The following is a 24,072-nucleotide window of genomic DNA, read 5'->3' on the forward strand; positions in this document are numbered from 1 at the left end:
CCGAGTCTTCTTTTAGACAGAGGGTCTTTATTGTGGTATATGTTACACTGGCTTCTTGTTTGGTATTCAGTCGCTTTATTGTGTCAACTCTTTGCAACCCCATGGACTGCAGCACATCAGGCTTCTCTGTCCTTCACCATCTCCCAGAGCTTGCTCAAACTCAGGTTCATTGAGTCAGTGATGCTAATGGACCTTTCTTTAAGAATTTTCCACAGTTTGTTGTGATCCACACAGTCAAGAGCTTCAGCATAGTCAGTGAAGAAGAAGTAGATGTTTTTCTGGAATTCTTTTGCCAACCAGATGCTCAAGCTGGATTTAGAAAAGGCAGAGGAACCAGAGATCAAATTGCCAGCATCCGTTGGACCGTAGAAAAAGCAAGAGAATTCCAGAAAAACATCTACACTAGCTTACAGTGAGTTATTTTAAAGGTACAGTATTGCTTTCAAAGATAATTCTCAGACAACATTTCTTCCAAAGAAGTAATGTTAAAGGAAAAGAACAAAATACTCTTTGCAATAAAGGGGAGAAAAAAAGCAGTTATTATAATAACATATAGGTACTGGAAAAAAGATCCATTTGGCTTATCAGTGTAGTTGGAATTTTAGCCCTTGTATTGGCTTACTACGCGTTTCTCTGTGATGCATAGTTCTCTTCATCAACTTCAGTGTTCTGAAACCCCGGTTCTATACAGAACCTTTTTAAAGGAAAAAAGAAAAAAGTATTAGTAGCCTTGCAGAGTTGGTTAAAAATTGCTGTTGCCCTGTCATTGAGTCATGTCTGACTCTTTGTGACCCAATAACTGCAGCACCCCGGGCCTCCCTGTCATCCTCTATCTCCTGGAGTTTGCTCAAATTCATGTCCATTCAGTCGGTTGTGCTAGCTAACCATCTCATCTTTTGCCACCCCCTTCTCCTTTTGCCTTCAATTTTCTCAGCATCAGGGTCTTTTCCAGTGAGTTGGTTCTTTGCATCAGGTGGCCAAATATTTACTTGAATCACCATGTTTTTGAAAAATGTGTGTCTCTTTAGACTTTTTGTTTACTCACTCAGAATGTCAAAGGACATAGCTATGGAAAATACAAACCCACATTAACTGGAAGATAATGTCCTGTTATTTAATTGCTCACAGAATGCATTTTATTGAGGCGTCATTGGTTTTTTGAATTCAACTCACTCACCCCACCCTAATGCGCTGATTTAAGTCTGTCATCCCCTTTTTGTGTTCAGGAGAATATAATGCTTAACTGTGAGTCATCAGCTTTATATAGATACATATTAAATCTGTCTCTATAGTAAATAGTATCTCCTGCTACTAAATCAGTTATAAACAAAAATGCAAACTGGATACTGGAATTATGGAGGTGTTATTGGGTGTAGTTGGGTGAGCATTCCGGCTCTGGAACCAGACTGTCATAGTTTGAATCCTGCATTTCCCACTTGCTAAATGTGTCCCTTCGGGCCGGCTGCCTTAAATCTCTGTGTCTGAGTGTTTCATCTCCCACCTTACAGGGTTATTATGTGAAGATGAAATGAGGTCCAGTAAGTTGCCTACATATGAACAAGTTCCTTTCTTAGAGTGCATTCATAAGTCCAACAGACGTAGCCTAGGTACCCAACTAACCCAATCGGCTGTATGGTACTGTACTGTAATAGATTTTCAGTGCTTTTCACACAAATAATATACAATAAAGAAAACATTTTAAAATCTTACAGTACCTTGAAAAGTACAGTAGTACCAGCTACATCACTGCTGCTTTTACACTTGCTTCTGAACATACTGTTCTTAAAACAAAGATACTATACAGTACCATACAGTAACGTACACAAAAGCACAACTACTTCTAAAGGATGCATGCACATGACAATGTATGCCAGACATGTGAACTAACTCATGTGATTAGCCAGCCATGTGAACACACGTTTGCATCTTTGAAAGTTTGCAACTTGAAGGTTTGTATGTAGGAGGCATACTGTAATGCATATGAAACACTTAGAAATGGGTCTGTCTGGCACATAATAAGTACTCAAGTTTTGGAAGCCTTATATGTACCTCATATTGTAAGTGTTAAATCCAGTTGACGCACCTATGTTTTCCTTTTCAAGTTATTATTAAAAGGAAAAGGCCAGGTTGAGAGTTGTTAAAGGAATCTTGTGAGGGCCTGAAGTTATGGCCTTTGAAGACTATATATAGACCATAGATCAACAAACTATCTGGTCATCCCTTGGTTTTATAAATAAAATTTTATTAAAACACAGCTATACCCGTTCATTTCTGTATTCCTGATGATTGTTTTGGGCTTACCATGGAAAATTTGAGTAGTTTTGACAGAGACCTAATGGCCTGCAGAGGTAAAATATTTTCTACTGGGTCCTTTACAAAAGTTGTCTTGCTCTTGTTTTTTTTTTTTTTCTTTATTTTTTTTTGAGTGTCTTGTTCTTGTTGTTCAGTCGCTAAGTAGTTTCCGACTCTTTGCGACCCCATGAACTACAGCACGCCAGACTTCCCTGTCCACTATCTTCTAGAGTTTGCTCACATTCAAGTCCATTGAGTCAGTGATGCTATCTAACCATCTCATCTTTTGCTGCCCTCTTCACCTTTCACCTTCAGTCCTTCCCAGCATCAGGGTCTTTTCTAAGAAGTCGATTCTTCACATCAGGTAGCCAAAGTATTGGAGCTTCAGCTTCAGCATCAGTCCTTCCAATGAATATTCAGTACTGATTTCCTTTAGGATTGACTGGTTGGATCTCCTTGCTGTCCAAGGGACTCTCAAGAGTTTTCTGCAACATCACAGTTCAAAGCATCAATTCTTCAATGCTCAGTTTTCTTTATAATCCAATTCTCACATCCATATATTACTACTGGAAAAAACATAGGTTTGACTACATAGACCTTTGTTGACAATATGATGTCTTTTGCTTTTTAATATGCTGTCTAGGTTGATCATAGCTTTCCTTCCAAGGAGCAAGAGTCTTTTAATTTCATGGCTGCAGTCACCATATACAGTGATTTTGGAACCCAGAAAAATAAAATCTGTCACTGCTTCTACTTTTTCCCCTTCTATTTGCCATGAAGTTCTGGGACTGGATGCCATGATCTTAGTATTTTGAATGTTGAGTTTTAAGGCAAGTTTTTCAATCGCTTCTTTCACCTTCATCAAGAGACTCTTTAGTTCCTTTTCACTTTCTGCCATTAGAGTGGTGTCATCTGCCTCTCTGAGGTTGTTGATATTTGTCCCGCAAAGCAGAAAATAAGCCCACCCCTGCTATAGACTCCAGAAAGTCTATAAACCTCTGTAATGGAGAATATTTTGATCCTCGGTGCTTCTAGAACTCAGTTTAAGAAATAATTGTTGGTGATCTTCATAAGAAAGGTGCATATTTGAATTACCTCTAATAAAATAATAAAATCATGTGTCTGCATCCTATATCTTACATACTTACTTAGAATCTTTGAGAGTTGGGTTTGGAAAGGACTCATGTAATTTACAAGAGTTCCTAAAGAATACTGATGTTTATCCTTGCTGACTAGTGGGTGATTTTTTCACATACTTCAGTTTTTTGGTCTGTTTTTTTAAGGCCTGAGCAACTGCTTCAGATTGATTGTAAACATATTATGGGCCATAGTAGACCAGTGGGGCTCCAGGTTAAATATGAACATAGTTTCTGCCTCATGGGTTGTGAGATTAGCCCAGGGCTTCCCTAGTAGCTCAACTGGTAAAGGATCTGCCTACAATGCAGGAGACCTGAGTTCAGTCCCTGGGTTGGGAAGATCTCCTGGAGAATGGAACAGCTATCCACTCCAGTATTCTAGTCTGGAGAATTCCATGGACTGTATAGTCCATGAGAATCGCAAAATGTTGGACATGACTGAGCAATTTTCACTTCACTTCAAATACATGTCCTGTGTTTGGTTAAATTTTCTTTTCACATGTATTACAAATCTTGAATGTACCTGCCTGTCTGTCTGTCTGTCTGCCTTGCATATCATGGCAGTGCCTGAGCAGAGCATGTGGTGAGTAGAGGATTGTATGTTTCCTTAGAAATTGGGGTGTGTGTGTGTGTGTGTGTGTGTGTGTGTGGTGGGGCAGCAGGGGATTGAGAAAGTTCTCTCTACTCTTGTATCTGCTGGAGAAAAACTGGCTCTAGGGAAAGGACAGGTAGAGATTAAAGTATGGAGACTTAAGGAGAAATAAGTTTTCCATAATTAGACAATAAAAATATAAAGTTTCTGAGCCCTTTCATTGTGGATATTACGCTTACTCTATCTTGAAGTAATTCTTATGTTTAATAAAAGAACTTATACAAGAAAAAGCTTAAAAATGAGTCAGAATATTTGGAACTGTATTTTCTTGAGTAGAAAAACTAAGTAGCTTTTAAATATTTCTTTATAATAGCTATTAATTCTAGTCAGATTTAGTGTGAATTGTCTGCAGCAATAGACTATGTTAGTATGGTTAACTCTGACTATTTAATTTTTTTTTTCTCTCCTTAAAAAAAAATGTAGGCATTTCAGTCGAACCATGGAAGAACTGGTTCATGATCTTGTCTCAGCCTTGGAGGAGAGCTCAGAGCAAGCTCGAGGTGGATTTGCTGAAACAGGAGACCATTCTCGAAGTATTTCTTGCCCTCTGAAACGCCAGGCCAGGAAGCGGAGGGGGAGAAAACGGAGGTCGTATAATGTTCATCACCCATGGGAGACCGGTCACTGCTTAAGTGAAGGCTCTGATTCTAGTTTAGAAGAACCAAGCAAGGATTATAGAGAGAACCACAATAATAATAAAAAGGATCACAGTGACTCTGACGACCAAATGTTAGTGGCGAAGCGCAGGCCGTCATCCAACTTAAATAATAACGTTCGAGGGAAAAGACCCCTCTGGCATGAGTCTGATTTTGCCGTGGACAGCCTTGGGAACAGAACTCTGCGCAGGAGGCGGAAGGTCAAGCGCATGGCTGTGGACCTCCCGCCGGAGAACCCCAACAAGCGGACAATGACCCAGCCCCTGGAAGGTTGCAGAGATCAGGACATGGACAATGACAGCAGAGCTTACCAATATCAAGAGTTTACCAAGAACAAAGTCAAAAAAAGGAAATTGAAAATAGTTAGACAGGGACCAAAAATCCAAGATGAAGGAGTGGTTTTAGAAAGTGAGGAAATAAGCCAGACCAATAAGGACAAAATGGAATATGAAGAGCAAAAAGTCTCAGATGAACTCATGAGTGAAAGGTGACTTTTCTATTCTCTAAATCTAAAAATATGTCTCCAGTGTTTGTGGTTGATTGTGTTTTGGATTTTAATTAATTCTATTTGAAAGTGATTATAAGTTATAATAACGGTAGTGATACTACTGTTTAACCACAGTTATGTTTACTTATAATTTATGATGTTTCTCACAAAGCAAAATTGCTTGTTTGATTTATACAAAGTCTTTTGATTGTGTCCTAATGACTTAATTTTCAGCTACAAAGAGAAAAGGAAGTGGATTTTTAATGGGAAAGAATGCTTTTGAATAGCAACACATTTATAACTCTTAGAATTGTGTTTATAGTTATTTATTTGTTTAATTATAGAGCTTTAGCCATTGGTGCTTTTCAGTGTCACGATCCATCGGTGTAATCTAATTTCTGAGAACCAAACCTTGATACCACTTCACAGTGTGTGACTAGATATTTTAGGAAGTCTGTAGATTGCTAGGAATTCTGATCACTTACGAACTGTAAAACCCAATATATAGTCCAGAAACTCCTGAGCTTGTTTTTATACAAATGGGAGAAGGAGCGATCCTTTGGCAATTAGTCTAATCAATCCATTCTAGAAAGCAGGTGTATCACAATGAGAGTTCTTAAGGACTGTTTTGACACCTTCAAAAGGTAAGTGATCACTTTTCTTTTACACAGAACTAATGTTACCTATAGGAATGAGAAAACAGTGACCCTGTTCATCCTTTTAAGCATATCCTTAAAATCAAATGCAAAACTACGATCAGAAAAAGTATTCTTTAAAAATGGTCTGGAAAGAGTATTTGATTTTTAGTTGGTAGGATTGGCATCATGTTAATGATGTGGAGTATGAGCTATGGATCTCTCTCTCTATATATATATATATAATATATATATATACATATTTATATATATATATTATTATATATATATAATTTTTTTCTCTCTTGTAAATGTGGTTACTGATATGATTAGGACCTAGTATAAGTTTGTAGAATGTACCTTTTATTAGAGGTGGTTTGCTATTTATGTAATTTTTCTAAAGAACTAAAAATTACTTAAATGTTTTAGGAAGATTTTGAAAACTATCTTACCTGCATTTCTTCCAAAAAAGTTGTCGTTTTCTACTGGAATGAGAATTATTTGTATGCTAGTATTGGACCATTGTGCCTGAGGAACATCCAGCTTGTCTTGAAAGTAATTACCTTGCTCAGTTGCTGGGAGAGAGGATGTATGGCATTTGAGATAAATCCTCATTTCTGGATTATTCACAGGTTGCCTGCTTTCTAGATGGATTGTGTAAGCCCCTCCTTTTATTGATATCTGCCTTTTATTGACAGTATACCCTGGACTAGAAATGAAATGAAACTCTTTCATTTCTTTTCATTATAAAAAGTATTTGAGTATTAGGTTGTAATCAGGCTACCCATCACTCATCAGTCTAACTATAAGTTTCAAAAAAAGATGTTTTCACCCCTGAGTAAATTATTTTTCTTTCCTTGTATATTCCTTCTGTGGGAAGATTGCTAAATATTTAAAGTGTCTTCCCAACAGGAATAATTGCCTTTTGAGACTACGTCCAAAACTTTCCCACTGTACAAAGCTATATATTGCCTTGGAACTAATTAATAGATAAGAATGGAAAACTTTTCTCTGTGTGTGTGATTTAGGGCTTTCCCTGGTGGCTCAGATGGTAAAGTATCTGCCTGCAGTGCCGGGGACTTGGGTTTGACCTGGGTCGGAAAGATCCCCTGGAGAAGGAAATGGGCAACCTACTCCAGTGTTCTTGCCTGGGAAATCTCATAAGCAGAGGACCCTGGTAGGCTACAGTCTTTGGGGTCGCAAATGACTTAACACACATTTGAATAACTACTGCGTACTGTTCACTCATCCCAAGACAAACCTGATTCTCTCCAGCCTCATAATCTGGGATAGCCACACAAACATGGTGATAAAGAAGCGTGCTAAGCAGAAGGTACTGGTGATTGGAAGCCTTGTTCAGATATTGGAGGATTTAAGTCAGGTCATCCCAGGTAGACAGAATAGCTCATCCAGAGGTGTGGGCTGTGAGGCAAGTGTGATGTGTGTGAGCAAGTATATGCAGTTCCTTATTACTCCAATATGAAGTGGCAACAGGCTACAGCATAAGTGTGCCTTGGAGGCCTGTGAGGTCTGGTAATTTGAATTTTGTCATACAAGTAATGAAAAATCAGTGAGGAATTTCTAGCATAATTAGATTTACGTTTGATCAAGATCCCTGAACTTGACCACAGTGTCTTGTTTAGTTTTGGCTGACCTTCAGACCATCCTTAAGAGGAAGGTGAATTATGATGGTGATATGCTTAGTCGCTCAGTCGTGTCTGACTCTTTGCGAACACATAGAATTAGCCCACCAGGCTCCTCTGTCCATGGGATTCTCCAGGCAAGAATACTGGAGTGGGTTGCCATGCCCTCCTCCAGGGGATCTTCCCAACCCAGGGATTGAGCCCAGGTCTCCCGCATTGCAGGCGGATTCTTTACCATCTGAGCCCCCAGGGAAAACCATGGTGATGATAGTAGAGGGATAAAACTGTGGGAGCAGTTTTAAGAGTTGGAATCAGTGGGAGGTCGGCTGACTGTACTTTGGGGCAGATGAGTGAGAAAGAGAACTCTCAGATGATGCCCAGGTTATCAAGAATAGAAAATGCAGGCAGTGAGCAGACTGGGACAGGATTTTAGAGTTGGTGTACATGTATTAATTCAGTAAGCATTCATAAGTCTGTTCTCTAAATAGTGTGCTATAAAAGTCATACTAAAAAAAAAGTAGGAAGAGGTATCTTTGGAAATAAGCCATAATGACTATCAGCTGTTGAAAATGAAAAATGCCTTCTATTTAAGCTCTTTTTCTGATTTGTTAAGCACACCAACAGCCACATGATATGAGCACTACTGGATCTCAGTTAGATGAAATGTAAATAAGAAAGTGTGCTGTTGAAAACAGGGAAAAACATCTCAAAGTAGGACAGGATCGTTAAGGACTAATTGCTGGTCTTAGGGAATTCCGATTTTCTTATATGTTTAAGAAGAGCTCCAGGCAGAGAAGAAAGAGACAGGGATACTGCTTGGAGAAAGAACATAAGGATCAGAGAAGGGATGGAAAGAATTTAGGTGGGGGCCTATCCATGGAAAGCCTTGAAATCTACACTTACTCCAGTAAATGTGGGGAAGTAATTTAAGAATTTTGGTAGAAGACTTTCTGTTTTACATAGACATGTACATACATGTACATGTATGTACCTGTGTGTTTTATAAACTTTCTTTAAAATAGTTCTAGATTTACAGAAAGGTTGCAAAGAGTACAGAAAGTGTGGTCTGTATACCCTGTTCCCATACATCCCACACCCAGTTTCTCCTATTGTTCGTATCATCCGTTTACTTTGATATTAATGCATTTGTCAGAACTAATGAGCCAGTGTTGACACATTATCGAAAGTCAGTACTTTATTAGAATTTCTTTGGTTTTTATTTGCTGCCCTTTTTCTGCTCCAGGATCCTGTCCAGGATATTATAATATTAGTCAACCAGTTATGTTTTGAAAAGATGTGCCTGGCTATCTGTAGAATAGATTAGAGGGGATAAATCTGAATTCAGAGAGATTGGAAAACCATTATACAAAAAGGAAAGCATATAGGTTCACACTCCTTTATCTGTAAATCTAAATTCTGAAAGCTGTGAAAAACTAATGAATTTGTGGCCAGACCTAACTTGACCTGTATTTAATGTGGATATTCCTTCATTTAATTGAAAAATATATTAGTATATTTGATTACAAAGTGCTATCCCAGATCTGTTAGGCATTTTAGAATGAACCTTTCAAAAGTGTAAAAAGTATGAATTTTGAATAATTTTGCCTCGAGGGTTTCAGAAAAAGAATTTAACCCAAGGTATGTATGATAAGGTCCTTTATAAGTGTTTGTGTTGATGGGGGAAGACAAGAAAGCACTACTCAGTCACAGAGGAAAAAAATATCTATAGTAGCTTGGGCAACTAAATAGCAGAAAGATAATGTTTCTGAAGTGTATTTAATACTCTAATATCACTATATATAGAAGAGCACACTTGACTGTAAACAAGAAAATAAGTATGAATGTGATGCTTTTAGAAAGTATTTGTTTTATTAACACCTGTGCAATATAGTTTCATACATTCACTTAATTTGAAGAGTTAAAGAAAAAGGTGCTAAATCAGAGGTCCTTAGAAGAATATGCCACCTAAATTCTTAACCTTTTTGTTCATATTTATTTTTTAAAAAATCAAACAAAAACTGAAATATTTTATATTCAGAATTTAGAATTTCATTTGTAATTTGAATCCTAAACTCTCAATTGAAATATTGTAAAACAGAATAAGATGATTTTTTTAACTAAGATTATAGAGTTCTTCCTGTTGATGAAAAAACATTATAATTTAAAAAGCACTTGGGGTGAATTCCTGATTGGTTAGAATTAAGAATTACAGTAAAAAAAGAGGTTTTTTTAAGAACATCACTCAATATTCTTTAAAGACCAAAGCCCTTATCATCTGACCTTGTCCTTGTGATTTTTTAAACTAACTAGATTCTCATATAAGCATTGCTTCTAGTAAAACTAACAGTGACTGTTTAATTCATGTCAGTGGAATATTTCCTATTGTTTTCATTTATATGTGAAGTTTGACTCTATCATACACTCCAACTCTGTTGAAGTAAAGAGAACCTGTTATTTTTGTATCCTTCCTCCTTAATAATTGTCAGTATTCATTTTCTCTTCACAAAGACCTTAGTTTTGATTTAATGGATTGTTGCCCTTGTAAACTTTTTTCCTCCTTGCCAAGTAATAGAGTTGTTGGGAATTCCTAAGTAATGTCTTTCAGGAATATTTGCAAATGTGGTTATGAAAAGTAATTCCATCCCAGGCCCTTGTATTTATTTCATGTGCTGAAGAAAGGCTGAGCTTGCTTTTGACTGAGACTTCCGCATTTTATTGAGCAGTGTTGTTCAGGGCTCAAAGCTGAATTGCATGGAATAAGAAAGGAGCAGTAAGCATTTGATGAAAGCAGATAATAAAATGCATCAATTGTGTCAGCACCTCATAGCAGTCACATCTGGCTTGCTGTCAGAGTCCCATTAGATTCCTGTGGTTTTATGTGCCAAAAATAATATGCTCTGTAGTTAATGGAACCAGGATGTTTGCAGTTTGATTAAAAAAAAATCATCTTATTTTCTTGCAGATCTTTGTCAAGCTTAAGTTCCATCTCTGAGCTGCCATGTCTCTTTAAAATTTGATGACTGAGAGATCAATTGTTCTTTTGATCTGTTTTTTTCTTTTCCCTTATTTTAGTGATTCCAGCAGTCTCAGCAGCACTGATGCTGGTTTGTTTACCAATGATGAGGGAAGACAAGGTACTGAGATGCTATTTTTTTTCTTGCTTTGGGAAAAACGCCTTCATTTTAAAGTTGTGCTTATTACTAGTTATTTCATAAGTTGATGACTTCAATCCATTTACCTCCGTGCAATCCACACACTACTTAGCGGACTGGGATTTAGTTCCTTTCCATTCTATGTCTTCATAACCTAAAGTAATTGATTATCTCCAAAAGCTAGTCTGGGGAGCTAATAATGTTAAGGAAGGATTATCTTCCTTGAGAAAGATTTACATACCTCAGTCTTTTCAATTTTGTCTCTTAGCAAGTTCACAAGACCCTGGTTCTCATTCTCCACCTGATTCCATATGTATTTGATTATGTTTAAGCATTAATAAAAGTGGATTTGCAAGTCATTTTTCATTTTTATTCAGCTGTGACATTTATTCATCCTATCCAGTTTGTAAGTAATTAGACCATTTTCATGAATTCAGTATTGTACACTGTTAAACAGTAGTCTTGCAACTTACATCTTTCCCATCTTTGAAATTTCCTGAAACTTCTCATACTTCAACATGGCATTATTTTGAAACTACCTGCCCTGGTCGAAATTATGAAAACCTTAATAAGGGAACAGGAGACGTACATACAAATACAAGTGTTTTCTCCATTTCTGGAGATCTTTAGAGGAAAGCAGTAACATCTAAGGGAAAAAAAACCCACAAAATTTATTTTTTAAAAGTCTTAATAGTTTAATGATGTTATGAAACAAAGAATAAAATAATAGATGCCCCATAGTCTTCTTTCTTAGTCTTTTCCTCCTCTTGGCAATACAGATTAAGTAAATTAAATTATTGCTCGTTTCTGCTTACTTGTAAGCCATTTGTCCCCGATAAGTAGATATATAACTGTTTTCAAGACCATAGACTTCACAGAAACATGTTAGAACCTTAGGGCTGAGAGTAAGCTTCACTACCTTAATGTACATGAATTTTTGTTAAAATACCTATGTCTACTTGAAGCTATATTAACATTGGTTTTGGCAATGAAATGAAATGGGAAAACTTTTTAAAAAAGAACTCTGACAAGCCTCTCAATCTTTGAGAAGCATTGAATGGCTTCAAATAATCTGCTAGAATTTATTGTGAGCCTCCTATGTTTCACATTGCTAAGTGTTTTGGGGTTTTTTTTTTTACATTTATTTTAAGTTCTTATTTTATTCTGAAAACAACCCTACGAGGTCCTCTCCCCACTTCTTTTGTTTTTAGACAATGAACATTTGAAGTTATTTCCCCAGTGTCACAAAACTGGAATTCTCTTTGGTCTCTCTGACTTTAGAATCCAAGTTCTTAATCTCTAGCTATTTGACTTCTTTATTAAGAATAAAGTTGTGCATCACATCAAAAATAAGATAACCCCATTTTTCTATGATAATATTGTCTGATTGGAATTAAGATGTAGGGTAGACAGTTTTAAGTTATCCCCTTTCGTTTGTTATGTTTTTACCTGATCTGTGATCTTTTAGTGTAACTCTCAATGAAAGTACCAATGTATATGTGCTTTGAATTGTGCTTGCTTTTTAAAAAATATTTTTTATGAAATCCTCAGTTGAAATAAACAGGTCACTTTGATTTCCCAAGTGTTTTATATTTTTCATTCCTTCATAATTTGAAATACAGCCATTCCCCATAAAATCATCTTCAGTTAAAGTTTAAGGGCATTTTTTGGTTTATGTTTAAAAACATTTGTAGTAAGAGATTTTGGAAATCAGAAATGTTCTGTAAAGGGAAAAAGTTTACAGCAGTTCTGATGACCCTCTTAGAATCTGGAATCAGTAGCTTTTCTAAGAATCATGAAGAAGACCAGTGAATCTCAGATCTTATTCAAAACGTTATTTGTCTGTTATTTTTAAAACCATCTGCTTTCTCTCTCTTTTTATTTTTTTGACTGCTTATACATCTTTTTATTATTTCTTTAAAAAAAAAATCACAAAATACTGCCAATTGACACAGAGGGCACATTTTTCATGCTGAATTTTAAATTGATCATTACTCCATGATTACACTCAAAGATGTTCCCAAAAGTCAGACTTTCTATGAATAGTGTTCTGTTTTAAAAATACTTTGCTTGTAGTAGTTCAGTGTAGTTTCTCTGTAAACTCTGTGGTGTTGTCACTTTTCATTTAAAATCAAGTTTTTCACAACTATTTCTTAATGAACTTAATCAGATTAATTTCATTTAGTCACATCTGTTCATGATTGTTTCCCCTTTTGCACTCCATACAAATCATGAAATTAAGCTAATTATATACCATTATCAGCTGCAAAGAACAGGTTCTACAATTTTATACCTTTTAATTCCTGGCAGGATATTGAGGCTTGTTTTTCTTTAACATGGAAAGAGTAGTAACTTAAATGGATTTTCCTACAGTTTTTGCCAAATAATTAACCAGTGTATTATTGTTTTCACATTTTTAAACTGGTTCTGAAACATAACACTTTATGTTCTTGTTGATGGAAATTCTTGTTATAATGTTAAAGTAACATTTAAGTGAAAAGTTTTCTTTATAGATTATATAGATGATTTCCAGATAAAATGCAGGATCCTCAGTTAAATTTGAATTTTGGATAAGTAATTACTTTTCATTATAAGTATGCTCCATTTTGTATTTGGTCTTTCCCTGTGGCTCAGTGGTAAAAGAATCTGCCTGCCAATCGAAACACAAGAGTTCGATCCCTGGGTCAGTAGGAGCCCCAGGAGGAGGGCATGGCAACCCACTCCAGTGTTCTTGGGTGGAGAAGCCCATGGACAGAGGAGCCTGGGGAGCTACAGTCCGTGGAGTCACAAAGAGTCGGACACAACTGAGTGACTGAGCACATTTTGTATTTGGACATATATTAAAAATTTTAGGCAACTACTGTACAGTTATAGTAAAAATGAGTCATTTATCTGAACTTATGGTTTAATTACCATCTCTTATTTTTTAAATCTGAATCTGACAGCTCTGTTTCTTGGGATGATGAAACTGAATCTTTGGGGGTTTCTTGTATTTGCGCAGGTGATGATGAGCAGAGCGACTGGTTCTACGAGAAGGAATCAGGGGGAGCGTGTGGCATCACTGGAGTCATTCCATGGTGGGAAAAGGAAGATCCTACTGATCTAGACAAAAACTTACCCGATCCCGTCTTTGAAAGTATCCTAACGGGTTCTTTCCCCCTTATGTCGCATCCGGGAAGAAGAGGTCAGTAGCACTGCCTGACTGGTGGAGAAGAGGGGATCTGTAGTCGGTTAGGAATAGTCAGGACGGAGGAGATGCTAAATAGAAGTGAAAGACGAGACACAAGATGCTCGGAAGAAACGCGGTGACCAGTAATTCAGCTCCCGTACTTCTCCGTTTTTATTAGGAAGGTTGACTTACTTTCTTGCTGGGCCCACGTAAAAATGTTGAAATGATAAATTGGGAGGAAAGAGAAACCCTGGATAATACTCTGACACTTAAGTAATTGATTGTCATGCGCTGGCTGCCTTAGAACCCTACTAGGCATTGCTTTGGATCTTTTAAGTGTGAATTTCACCTTTTCCTCACTACTGTTCAATATATTTCCCCCTCCAACTGACTCTGATTTCTGAATTAATAGGATCTTATTCTCCAGTGATCATAGACTCTGCTTCAACTGAGAACTTTGATTTTCCAGGTTTCCAAGCCAGACTGAGTCGCCTCCATGGAATGCCTTCCAAGAATATTAAAAAATCGGGAGGGACCCCACCTTCAATGGTAGGCATGCTTTCTTGTTTATTTGTCATGTTTGGAAATGTATCCATTTCTGTGGAATAAAAAGCCACATCCTCATCCTTTATTCATATTCTAATGTTATACTTAAAAATAATCCATTTTTTTGTAGGCTACAAACTGGACCAGTGAGATTCCCCTATAAACCAAATCTTCTAATGCTAATAAATTAGTTACGTTTTGAACATCTGGGGAATGACTTTCGAGGGAACCTGGCTCCTGTCCTCTTGCCCTGGAGGAATATCACTGAAGTGAGAGCCTCTTTGATGAAAGGATGGGGCTGTTTTTGCTGGAGGACTGGTATTCTTCCTTTAGTCAGAAGTGAACCTGATGGGCGAGGCTCTTAGGGATCTAGGTTGGCCCAGGGTGGGTAGAAACTACTGTAAATTTATATATTTTTCTCTTTTATGATTTTTTTTTACATTGAAACCATTTATGTATCACTTGCTTTGCCAAATTGCTCACAAAAGCTAGAGAATTAAAACTTTCCAGATTTCACATCAGTATTCCTTAATGTTTATATTGTGACTGGATAAGAACTCACTTTTACATATCTGACTGTTGTAATTTAAAAACATGATGCATTGACGTTTATGGTTCATTTTTAGAGAAATCATACATAGTCAACATTATTTAAAATATTTGCATTTTACTCAGGGTATTTTAATAAGGGCTAAGATGAGTCATAGGTAAGGTTGATAATCTACTAGAGTTTGTATTTTGTTCAAGTTTGCTTTCTACTTGGATAATCTGCTCTGTATTGCAAACCCATTGTATTTTATAGTATAGTTTTTATTGTACTTGGAAAAATTCATCTTTAGTTTTAAACTAGTCACGGTGATAACCTAGTCTGTGCTAGTGGAATCATTTACTCTTACCTTTTAAACTATCTCCTCTGTCTGATACCTAAAACCATTTAAAATGATCATTTTGGCTTAGACCATATTGAAATGGTATTGGTATTGCAAAATACTGGTATTACAAAAAATACTGTATGACTGAATCATATTGTCATGTTTAAAAGTGAGACCTGCTTACACATCCTTAGAATGGAAAATGTGTGTGTCACTATGAGTGTCAAAGATGCTTGCGCTCATTTTTACCAAGCAGAAGGGAAAATGTAACATTTCTATTGATGGTATAGACACTATACTACATTCAGACCATTTGAGTTCTTCAAAATGGTTATATTGCAATGATTACTATTTTTATTATTTCCAATAATTGATGAAAATTGTGATTCAATACATGTATTTTTATATTATTGTATAGATTCATTGTTAATTCAGCATTTAATGGCTCATTTAAATATGATCATTGGAAAAGAAACTTGAAGTTGACATTTTCTTTCCCTAAAGTTGTTATAGTCTGAAAGATTCCAGCAAATGTATCAAGCAGGAATGTGTGACATCTTTTAGATTACTTGTCTAAACCGGAGAGATTAAAAGTGATAAAGTGTGACTTTGAGTCTCTTTACCTTTGCATATTTAAAGCGATATTTTAAAGGTACAATAATGTGGTATTTGGTCATTGTAAGTAAGCGTTTTTGTGCTATGTCCTTTGGAGTGAAACTTCGTGATTTTTTTTTTTCCTGAATTACACAAATGCTTTTATTTTATTTTGTATAATGACTGTCTTTTAGATCTGAATAAGTCACTTTAAAACCTTGGCCTATGAACTTTGCCTTACCAATCATGAATCTAGATGAATGCTCTCTAGTTCTTGGTTCAGTTTTACCTATTTTTATATTTGGTTCACTGCTTGCTTGAGCATAGCTGGGATTTGTAGCCCATTTTCTAGGCTTATTGCAATCTCACTGTGGTATTTTATAGAAGCTATTAAAACTGATAGGCTAGCTTCATGGTATTGATGATACATGGCTTAACCATAGTAAAAGCTGCCTTTCCTCTCAATTGTAAAAAGGTGATTAAGTTTCACTTGATGGAGATATACTATATACGTGTGTTTATCATGAAACTAGTGCATTAGGCCATAAACTGTTTTCCTGGTCCATGTGTTTTGTATTCAAAATTTTACTAAAGACAATGAGCTCCTTCCAGTTTTCTTTCTTTCAATTCTGAATTGTCCTTGTTTGGATTTTTAAGTACTGTAATCCTTTTTTTTTTTCAATAAAGTATCTGACTTGGGCAAGAAAGGTAAGAGTTCCAGTTTGTGCTGATATTTTTAAATTCCTATGCTAAGTTTTCTTTTGTTGTTGTTGCTTGTACTGTCCATATTATGTGTAACGATCTAGTGTTAAAAAATCATAACCTTACAAAACAGTCATCTTTAAACAGTAGCCATAACATCCGGTAGTAAGAAATGAAATTTGATTGCTTAGACTTTCACTTGGAAAGCCAGATTGCCTTACAGAGAAATGAGTTTCCTGAGCAAAGTTAGACACATGTAGCTGCAAACCCATTAAATGGAATGGCAGCACGGAGTTTCTTAAACAGATGGGTGATGACTACACAAATGTAATGTTCTTTGAGAGAAATGACAGAAGGAGAATCTCCTACTGAAAAATTAATGTAAACATTTTTGGAGAAAAACTTCCAGTCAGATTCTCTTATTCACCAAAGTAATGTTCTATACACTTCCCTGAATTAGTGAATGCTAAAGAACGACTGCTCCTCAGGTAAACCGCAGGGTTAGGTTCCTATGCACTTAGGTCATGACATCATGCAATCGATACATAACCTTGTGTGTATGTTTGTGTTTTAAAACACCTTGCTTGATATATATTGTTGATCTGTTAACATTGAACTCATGACCAACAGCCTTATAAGTCATGCCTGAGCAAAGCTTATCTAATTCGTGTATTTTCTCCATAAGGCACATGACCGCCTTTTTGTGCTTAGAAACTGTAGACAGCACTGCAGCGGTATGTTTGGGGACCACTTAAGACAGGGAATCACCAAAAAAAGCACAAAAAGGTGGAAAATGTGCGACTAAGTAAACCACAAAGAGGACACTTGTTGACAGTATTAGAGCTGAAACAAGAAAGCAGATTGTTGCCTCACTTGACCTCAGTGGGGAATGCACTTGTGCCTCAGATGATTCACATTTTTTTCACTGCTTTACTCATGCCTGTGAATGACCATGAAAGCACTGTGTAAGCGTTGACTTAGGGGTTACAAATAAATTTTAGTGAATGTGCACATTTGCCTGTGTAGGACCTATAATTAATTAGGAGTGAGGATCGACTCTAGCTGGTTTTGTAGAAGAGCAGAGTGGTACTGCCTAATATAAAGTTTACAGACTTTGAAGTCAGATGTTGGTAAATTCCCACCCAGGTTCTTCTTTTCGCTTATAATTATAATTTGAACCTCATTTCCTCTTTCTGTTGAAGAGAAACAATGATTGCTTTGCAGAAGTGTTATCAGGATTAAATGAGATTATGTTCCCATAATGGGCCCAGCACCATCTCTGTTACAGTGTTTATGAAATAAATGATCATCACACTTATTAGATATATGAAACATAGAAGCTCATGATGTAGAGAACATTTGTATCATGGGTCCAAGTACAGAATTTTAGACTTTAAAACTTACCTGTTCATATTTTATATATAATATCCCTTCATATTTAATATTTAAAATGCTTTAGATTACAGCCTTTTTATGTTTCTTTTATACCTGATTCATATTTGAGCCAGTCTTTGTCTTTAATGTGGTCTGTGCAGAATGATTTTGAATGAATTTTAGATTGACAGACACTGCATTAAATCTTAAAACTCAACTGCAAACTAAAAAGCTTGTTTTAAGCTTCTTTTCTCCATTCCCCTCTTCCTCCTACCACAATTATTAAGCTATTAATATTTATTTGTAGAAAGACCAGAACTGGTCAGGAGATTTTGGTCCAGAGTTATCTGATTCTTAAAAGTAATTTTGTCCATGTGAGTGAAGGGAGAATCCAGACAAAGTCCTGAGAATTTAATGCTGAGAGGAATTAACTGTTGCTGTCTTCTGTTCGAATAAGGCACTAGTTTATTGGAGCCTAGCTCACCAGCCTCTTATATCCACCTCTTTTAGGAGAATTTAGCAAATAATAATTAATTCCAAGGAATACCCTGTGGCTGTTATCCAAGAGATTCAGCTTGAATCTCTTGTATTTTCAGAATTTGTGCATCAAGTATAATTCAGAATAATAGTCTTGAGAATAATGATCCATCCCAGAATCAGTTTTGGGATACCACTGTACTTGCAAAGTAAATCTGATTAACCTGAGTTAAGCATAGCATTTAAGTTAGATAGCATGTGCTATCTCTGAGCATCATAATTAATCAGTGTGTTATGCAGGTGAGAGATCTCTAATCTTCTTTTTTTGAAAAGGGATGCTCTTTCTACAATGTTACATTTATCTAAATTAGCATTCAAATTGAGTAGTCTGTTGAAAGATCAGAAAATAAATGGCTCCATTTAAAATATAGTACCTTAAATCCAACATAAATATTACATAAAGAATTGTACATAAGGATTCTATCTTAAGATTTTACAATTTTTTCAGTGCATTTTTTGTATGGTTGTAAGGAAAAAAAGTGTGATGGTGGTGGTGGTTATTCTGTCAAAATGAATCTGATTTTACTGACTTTTTATTTAATATACATTTATCAAGTTTAAATATTTGAAAAAATGTGAACGTCAGTCCTTTATCTAAATTGTCATGCTATACAAGTAAGCATACTGTTTGTAATCAACAGTGTAGTAGCTTATATCTGTTCAGACACTTGAGTCAATTCATTCTATAAGAGAAAAAGAATATTATATTTTTTCTTCATTTATGAAGTCATAGATGAAAGGATTTCATGAGTGGCATATTGATAATGTTACTGTAATGATTTACTCTATATGTCTTACTCAACTGTTGTTTTATTGTTTCTTAGGATACTAGAGTAGGAATATCTAGTCTGATTTATAGGCTTTTATAACGGGAGGGCCATTTTAAATGGACTTGGTTTAAATAAGGGAACTACATAAACTTTTCTTTTAGCCTAGTCTGAAATTTTATGATAGAAACAGACCTAAAATGATACTTAAAAACATTCCCAGCATTTGTCCTCAACTGTAATTTGACCATGTGCTAGTTATCTATTTTTTTCAATGGAGTTTGATAACTAAATGCTTAATTATAACCTAGGAATTCATACTCATTTGTATCCTTAAAGAATTTTTGGATACCTTGCAGAATATAAAAAGAATATATGTTTAGAATTTTTATATTTTAAATATAAATTGTATCATGTGTATTCTAATCTATCACTATGTATGATAATTTAGTTTTTATCTGATCTTGAAAATTTCACAACTAGAAACTGATTTTTTTTCTTAGAATTTCTTTTGAGATAAAGTAGATTTTGTATCATAGAAAAGTGACTGCTTAATAGATGTATAACAAATATTTCTTTTACAGAAGACTTTTTAACAGTGTCTCTTGTTTGAATTAAAATTCACTATTTTGATGTGATTATTCATAACTTTATATTTCATGTCATGTAAATTTAATATCCATAATTGGTATTTTAAAATACGAATTTAACAATTTTTATTCTTTTCCATTAAAAATAGTATTCATATTAGTATTGATATTTGCTTTTATTACATTACACTTTACTGGTGTGTGTGTGTATATATATATATATATATATATATATATATATACATAAATTCAAATAATATAGTAATATTACTATATAGATATATAGATATAGATTTATAGTATATAGATATTGATATATAGTATATATAGATATATAATAATGCATTCATTCATCCAACAAATATTTGAATGCTTATTCTGTTCTCCATATTTAATCTTAAAATTCCTTTAGAAAAAATTGCATAAGCATATGTTTAGTCTTGGTATATTCCTATTATCAAATGTGGCCACTTAATACATTTTTCCCCATATATTTGAAGTCCTTATGCTTCCTTCTCCAACAACTTATTACTAGAATTGCCTTGACTTCGTATATTGTTTTTTTGGTTTGTCATGCCTCAGAAGCCTGGAACTTGGCAAAGCAAATGTTAGCAGTGAATGCAAGCACTTAGGATGATGCTTACTATATGCCAGACATTTTTCCACATTCTACTTATTTAATTCATTTAATTCTAAGAAAATCCCTATAATAGGTTATTATTTACGATTTACACATTTAACTTTTCCATTAGTAAGCCAGTTTATTCTTTTGTCATGTTACTAATAAATAAAAATAGATTATCTTCATAAAAAAATCTTCCTTTCTAACACAATCCTGTTGGAAGTGTGAGTTAGTTTGAAATCCTTGCAGTATTCTGTGTTGTCTTGAATAGTGAGCACAATCAAGGTGTGTGCCATAATAAAAGTAATAATTGAGATGTTTTACTGCTTCCAGCAGACTAACCACCGTGGACCCACATCCTCTGTTCTGACGCTTCTCTGTGTTTCTCCGGTAGTTTACGATACATTCTTCTTGATCTTTTGCATCGTCCATTTCAGGTCTACTTTCTTGCTCTTTGTTTCAGGTTGTTTTCCCTACTTGCCTTCCAAGGTTCCTCAGTATCTCTCCAGCCATAAATAGTGTGCCTAGTAGCTCTCACATTTCTTCTTCAGTTCAACTGTGATAATATCCTTTCTGTTTCTCTTATTCCTCTCCTCCCTCTAATGGAGCTTGGCAGAATTCTGGGTAGACTTCACACAGGAGGAATGTCTGCAAGTATGAGTTGGATCTCACTCGTTGGGGATGGAATTGGCAGGCAGAGAAGTGTGGGTGGGCAAGGCGTAAGTTTGAAACAGCATGGAATATTCAGGAAATTGAATCCAGAGTTGCTAAAGTACAAGATACACTTGTGTTGAGTATGTCATAGACAGGATTTGGTTAGCAAGGTGGACAGGAGTTAGATCATTTCAGACTCTGTGTTCTGTGGGAATGTGTGTGAACTGATATAATCTCTGAGGAGTTAAGGTAATCCGTTTGTCCTGTTGCATGGGCAGTGGTGTAGAGTGTACACTGTCTGATTACAGGTTAAGACTGTATTAGGAGTCTAAAGCTGTCTGCCTGTTTTCCCGGTAGGTGGGATCCACAGTAGACTAAACCCTTTATTTTACCAGACTTGATATTCTAATTGACCTTTGGATAGTATCCATTCATTCAACAAACATTTATGGAGCCTCTACTATATGCAAGATACTCTTTTAAGCCTTGGGTTTACACTGGTGAACAAAGCAGACAAGATTCCCTGAAGCTTATATTTTAGTAAGTAAAAATAAACTTGATTGGGGAGGAGGATGAGTAAGTAAAAATGACTGTGAAGAAAAAGATCCCCTGGAGGAGCAAATGGCAACCCGCTCCAGTATTGCCTGGGAAATCCTAGCAACAGAGGAGCCTGGTGGGCCACAGTCCATGGAGTTCCAAAGAGCTGGACATGACTTAGTGACTGAACATTAACAATGTAATAGTGAACCAAGGATGTGCAGGTGATTAGAGAGAATATGATTCGCAGGCTGAAGTAAATGTTCAGTTCAGTTCAGTCACTCAGTCCTGTCTGACTCTTTGCGACCCCATGGACTGCAGCATGCCAGGCTTCCCTGTCCATCACCAACTCCTGGAGCTTACTCAAACTCATGTCCATTGAGTGAGTGTGCAGCCTTGATCAATTAGTGTCTTTCTTCTCATTGCTTCTATTAACAGTGTGGAAAAAGAAACAGGGGATTCTCACACTTGTTCATTCAGGAAGTTTGGTTATGTCCTAGACATCTCTCCTGATTCCAGACCAGATTGACCACTGCTTTAAGTACAGTATTAATTCTGATGCTTTTAAATGTTTGTTTTGTTTTTTTTTACTTAAAAAAAATTTGTACGTGTCAAATATTTATATAGCATTCTGGTTTTCCTGTTTAGAGTAAATCATAATGTTTGGAAATGTAATATTTTAATATTATATCATTCTGCTTTTATGGCTACTTGAATATTGTGCAGGGCAACCAGTCTTTTTATTGTATTTCTAAAGATCATGAAATGCCATGCTTTCTTCATTTTCTTTACTTTGCTGCTTGCATACAGATTCAGTTTCACGTCATTCACGTTTATTAGTAAAGAAATGGCTTAAGTTTTTTTTTTTAGCAAATTATCTTGGACTTTTTCATGATTCCTCTTAAAAGTATTGGGTTAAAAACATTTGAGGTTTTTTAAAAATACTTCTTTTAAGATGTTACTTAACATTTAAAGTTTTTTCTTCTCTTTTGTATCCTAAAAAACCTTTGCAATATGTTGTAAAATGTTCTTTTTAGAAATTAAAACTGCTGATTGGTAACTGTTGGGCTCCATAAATGAAGATTGAGGACCCATTTCCTTGTTGCTCTTTTTTTTTTTTTTTTAGTGTATGGCATGATTTTTATTGATAAAAATCTTGCACTAAGATATGTGCATAGGTAATATAAATGTACAGTTTACAGAATAACCAAAAAACAAAACTTATTCTCAACACCTGCCTTCAGAAACAGAACTTTCTAATTCCTCTGTGTATCTCAAACTTATAATATTAAAGATTTCCACTTGCATATGTATTCCTACACAATATGTCAGCTTTTCCTATTTTAGTTCTTTATGTAAGTTGTATCACATTGATTGTCCTTTTATTTTTATTGAAGAATGGTTGATTTACAGTATTAGTTTCATGTGTATAGGAAAGCAATTCAATCATATGTGTACATTTTTAAAGGTTATTTTCCATTATAGGTTATTATAAGATACTTAATGTAGTTTCCTGTGCTATATGGTAAATCCTTGTTTCTTATCTGTTTTATGTATGGTAGTTTGTTAATTCTGTACTCTCAATTTATCTCCACCACCTCCCTTTTCCCTTTAGTAAACCATAAATTTGTTTTCTGTGTATTTTTATATAGAGATTAGTGTGCATTATTTTTTACATTCCATCCCTTGATGCTCTTTAAAATTGTGACATTGTCAGGATTTCCAATTTTTTTCTTGCTTTCTTTTTTTTTTTTTAATCAAAATCAGGGAAATAGAAATGCTGCAAACACTTCACTTTCTTCAAAGCTTCTACTCTGGTTTTCTGCCTTTTATGTTGCTGATAGAATTATTTTGATGGTCTATAAAACTCAGTTTTCTAATTTGCCTTCAGATATGTCAGGTATCTAATAGCAGAAAAGTTCAAAATCAATGATAGATAGAACACTTCCAAATAATATTTAACAAGTGCTTTCTATATTGAAGTCACCTGCAAATCCTCCAACTGAAGGTCAGTTTGAACAACTGAGAATTCACTAAGAAGTCTTAAAAATAAAAGGGGTCCCTATGCTATAGTTAGCCAATGATAACCAGATATTTTTTACATGTCATCCAGTCTTGTTTGAATTCTAACAAACAAGAGATACATGCCAACAGGTATATATACTTTAAGCCAATAAAACTTGTAAAATTTTTGTTGTTGTTAAATCACAAGTGTCCAAAACATTTACCAGTACCTTAATGGAGGAATAAACTAAAAGTTTAATGATGTCTTTTTGTACCAAGAAGTGATGACTTATGCCACTCACAGTATAGCATCTTCCTTTTAGAACTTCATATTTAAACCTGATCTTTGTTTATAACAGTTCACCATCATAGTAATATTCAATGGCGTGTACTTGGCCTTTTTGAAGTCTTTCAAATTTGTATAGATATTGAAGTATGTAGTATAGATTTT

General features: G+C 35.2%; 1 protein-coding gene across 5 annotated transcripts in view; it reads left to right on the top strand.

The window, feature by feature from the left end:
- GPATCH2 (G-patch domain containing 2) overlaps positions 1-24,072 on the top strand; it is a 189,890-nt gene that overhangs the window by 10,217 nt on the left and 155,601 nt on the right. For 4 of the 5 annotated variants that reach the window (XM_070474507.1, XM_070474506.1, XM_070474508.1 and 1 more), the window contains exons 2-5: positions 4,504-5,223; positions 10,574-10,635; positions 13,655-13,837; positions 14,292-14,371. In XM_070474507.1, the coding sequence (XP_070330608.1) occupies positions 4,504-5,223; positions 10,574-10,635; positions 13,655-13,837; positions 14,292-14,371 (1,045 nt within the window). Of the gene's footprint in view, positions 1-4,503; positions 5,224-10,573; positions 10,636-13,654; positions 13,838-14,291; positions 14,372-14,498; positions 16,446-24,072 lie in introns of those variants that run through there. The other variant, XM_020910205.2, reaches the window with a different exon arrangement.

Source organism: Odocoileus virginianus, chromosome 11 (genome assembly GCF_023699985.2).
Source record: "Odocoileus virginianus isolate 20LAN1187 ecotype Illinois chromosome 11, Ovbor_1.2, whole genome shotgun sequence".
In the NCBI taxonomy this organism is placed as follows: Eukaryota; Metazoa; Chordata; class Mammalia; order Artiodactyla; family Cervidae; genus Odocoileus; species Odocoileus virginianus.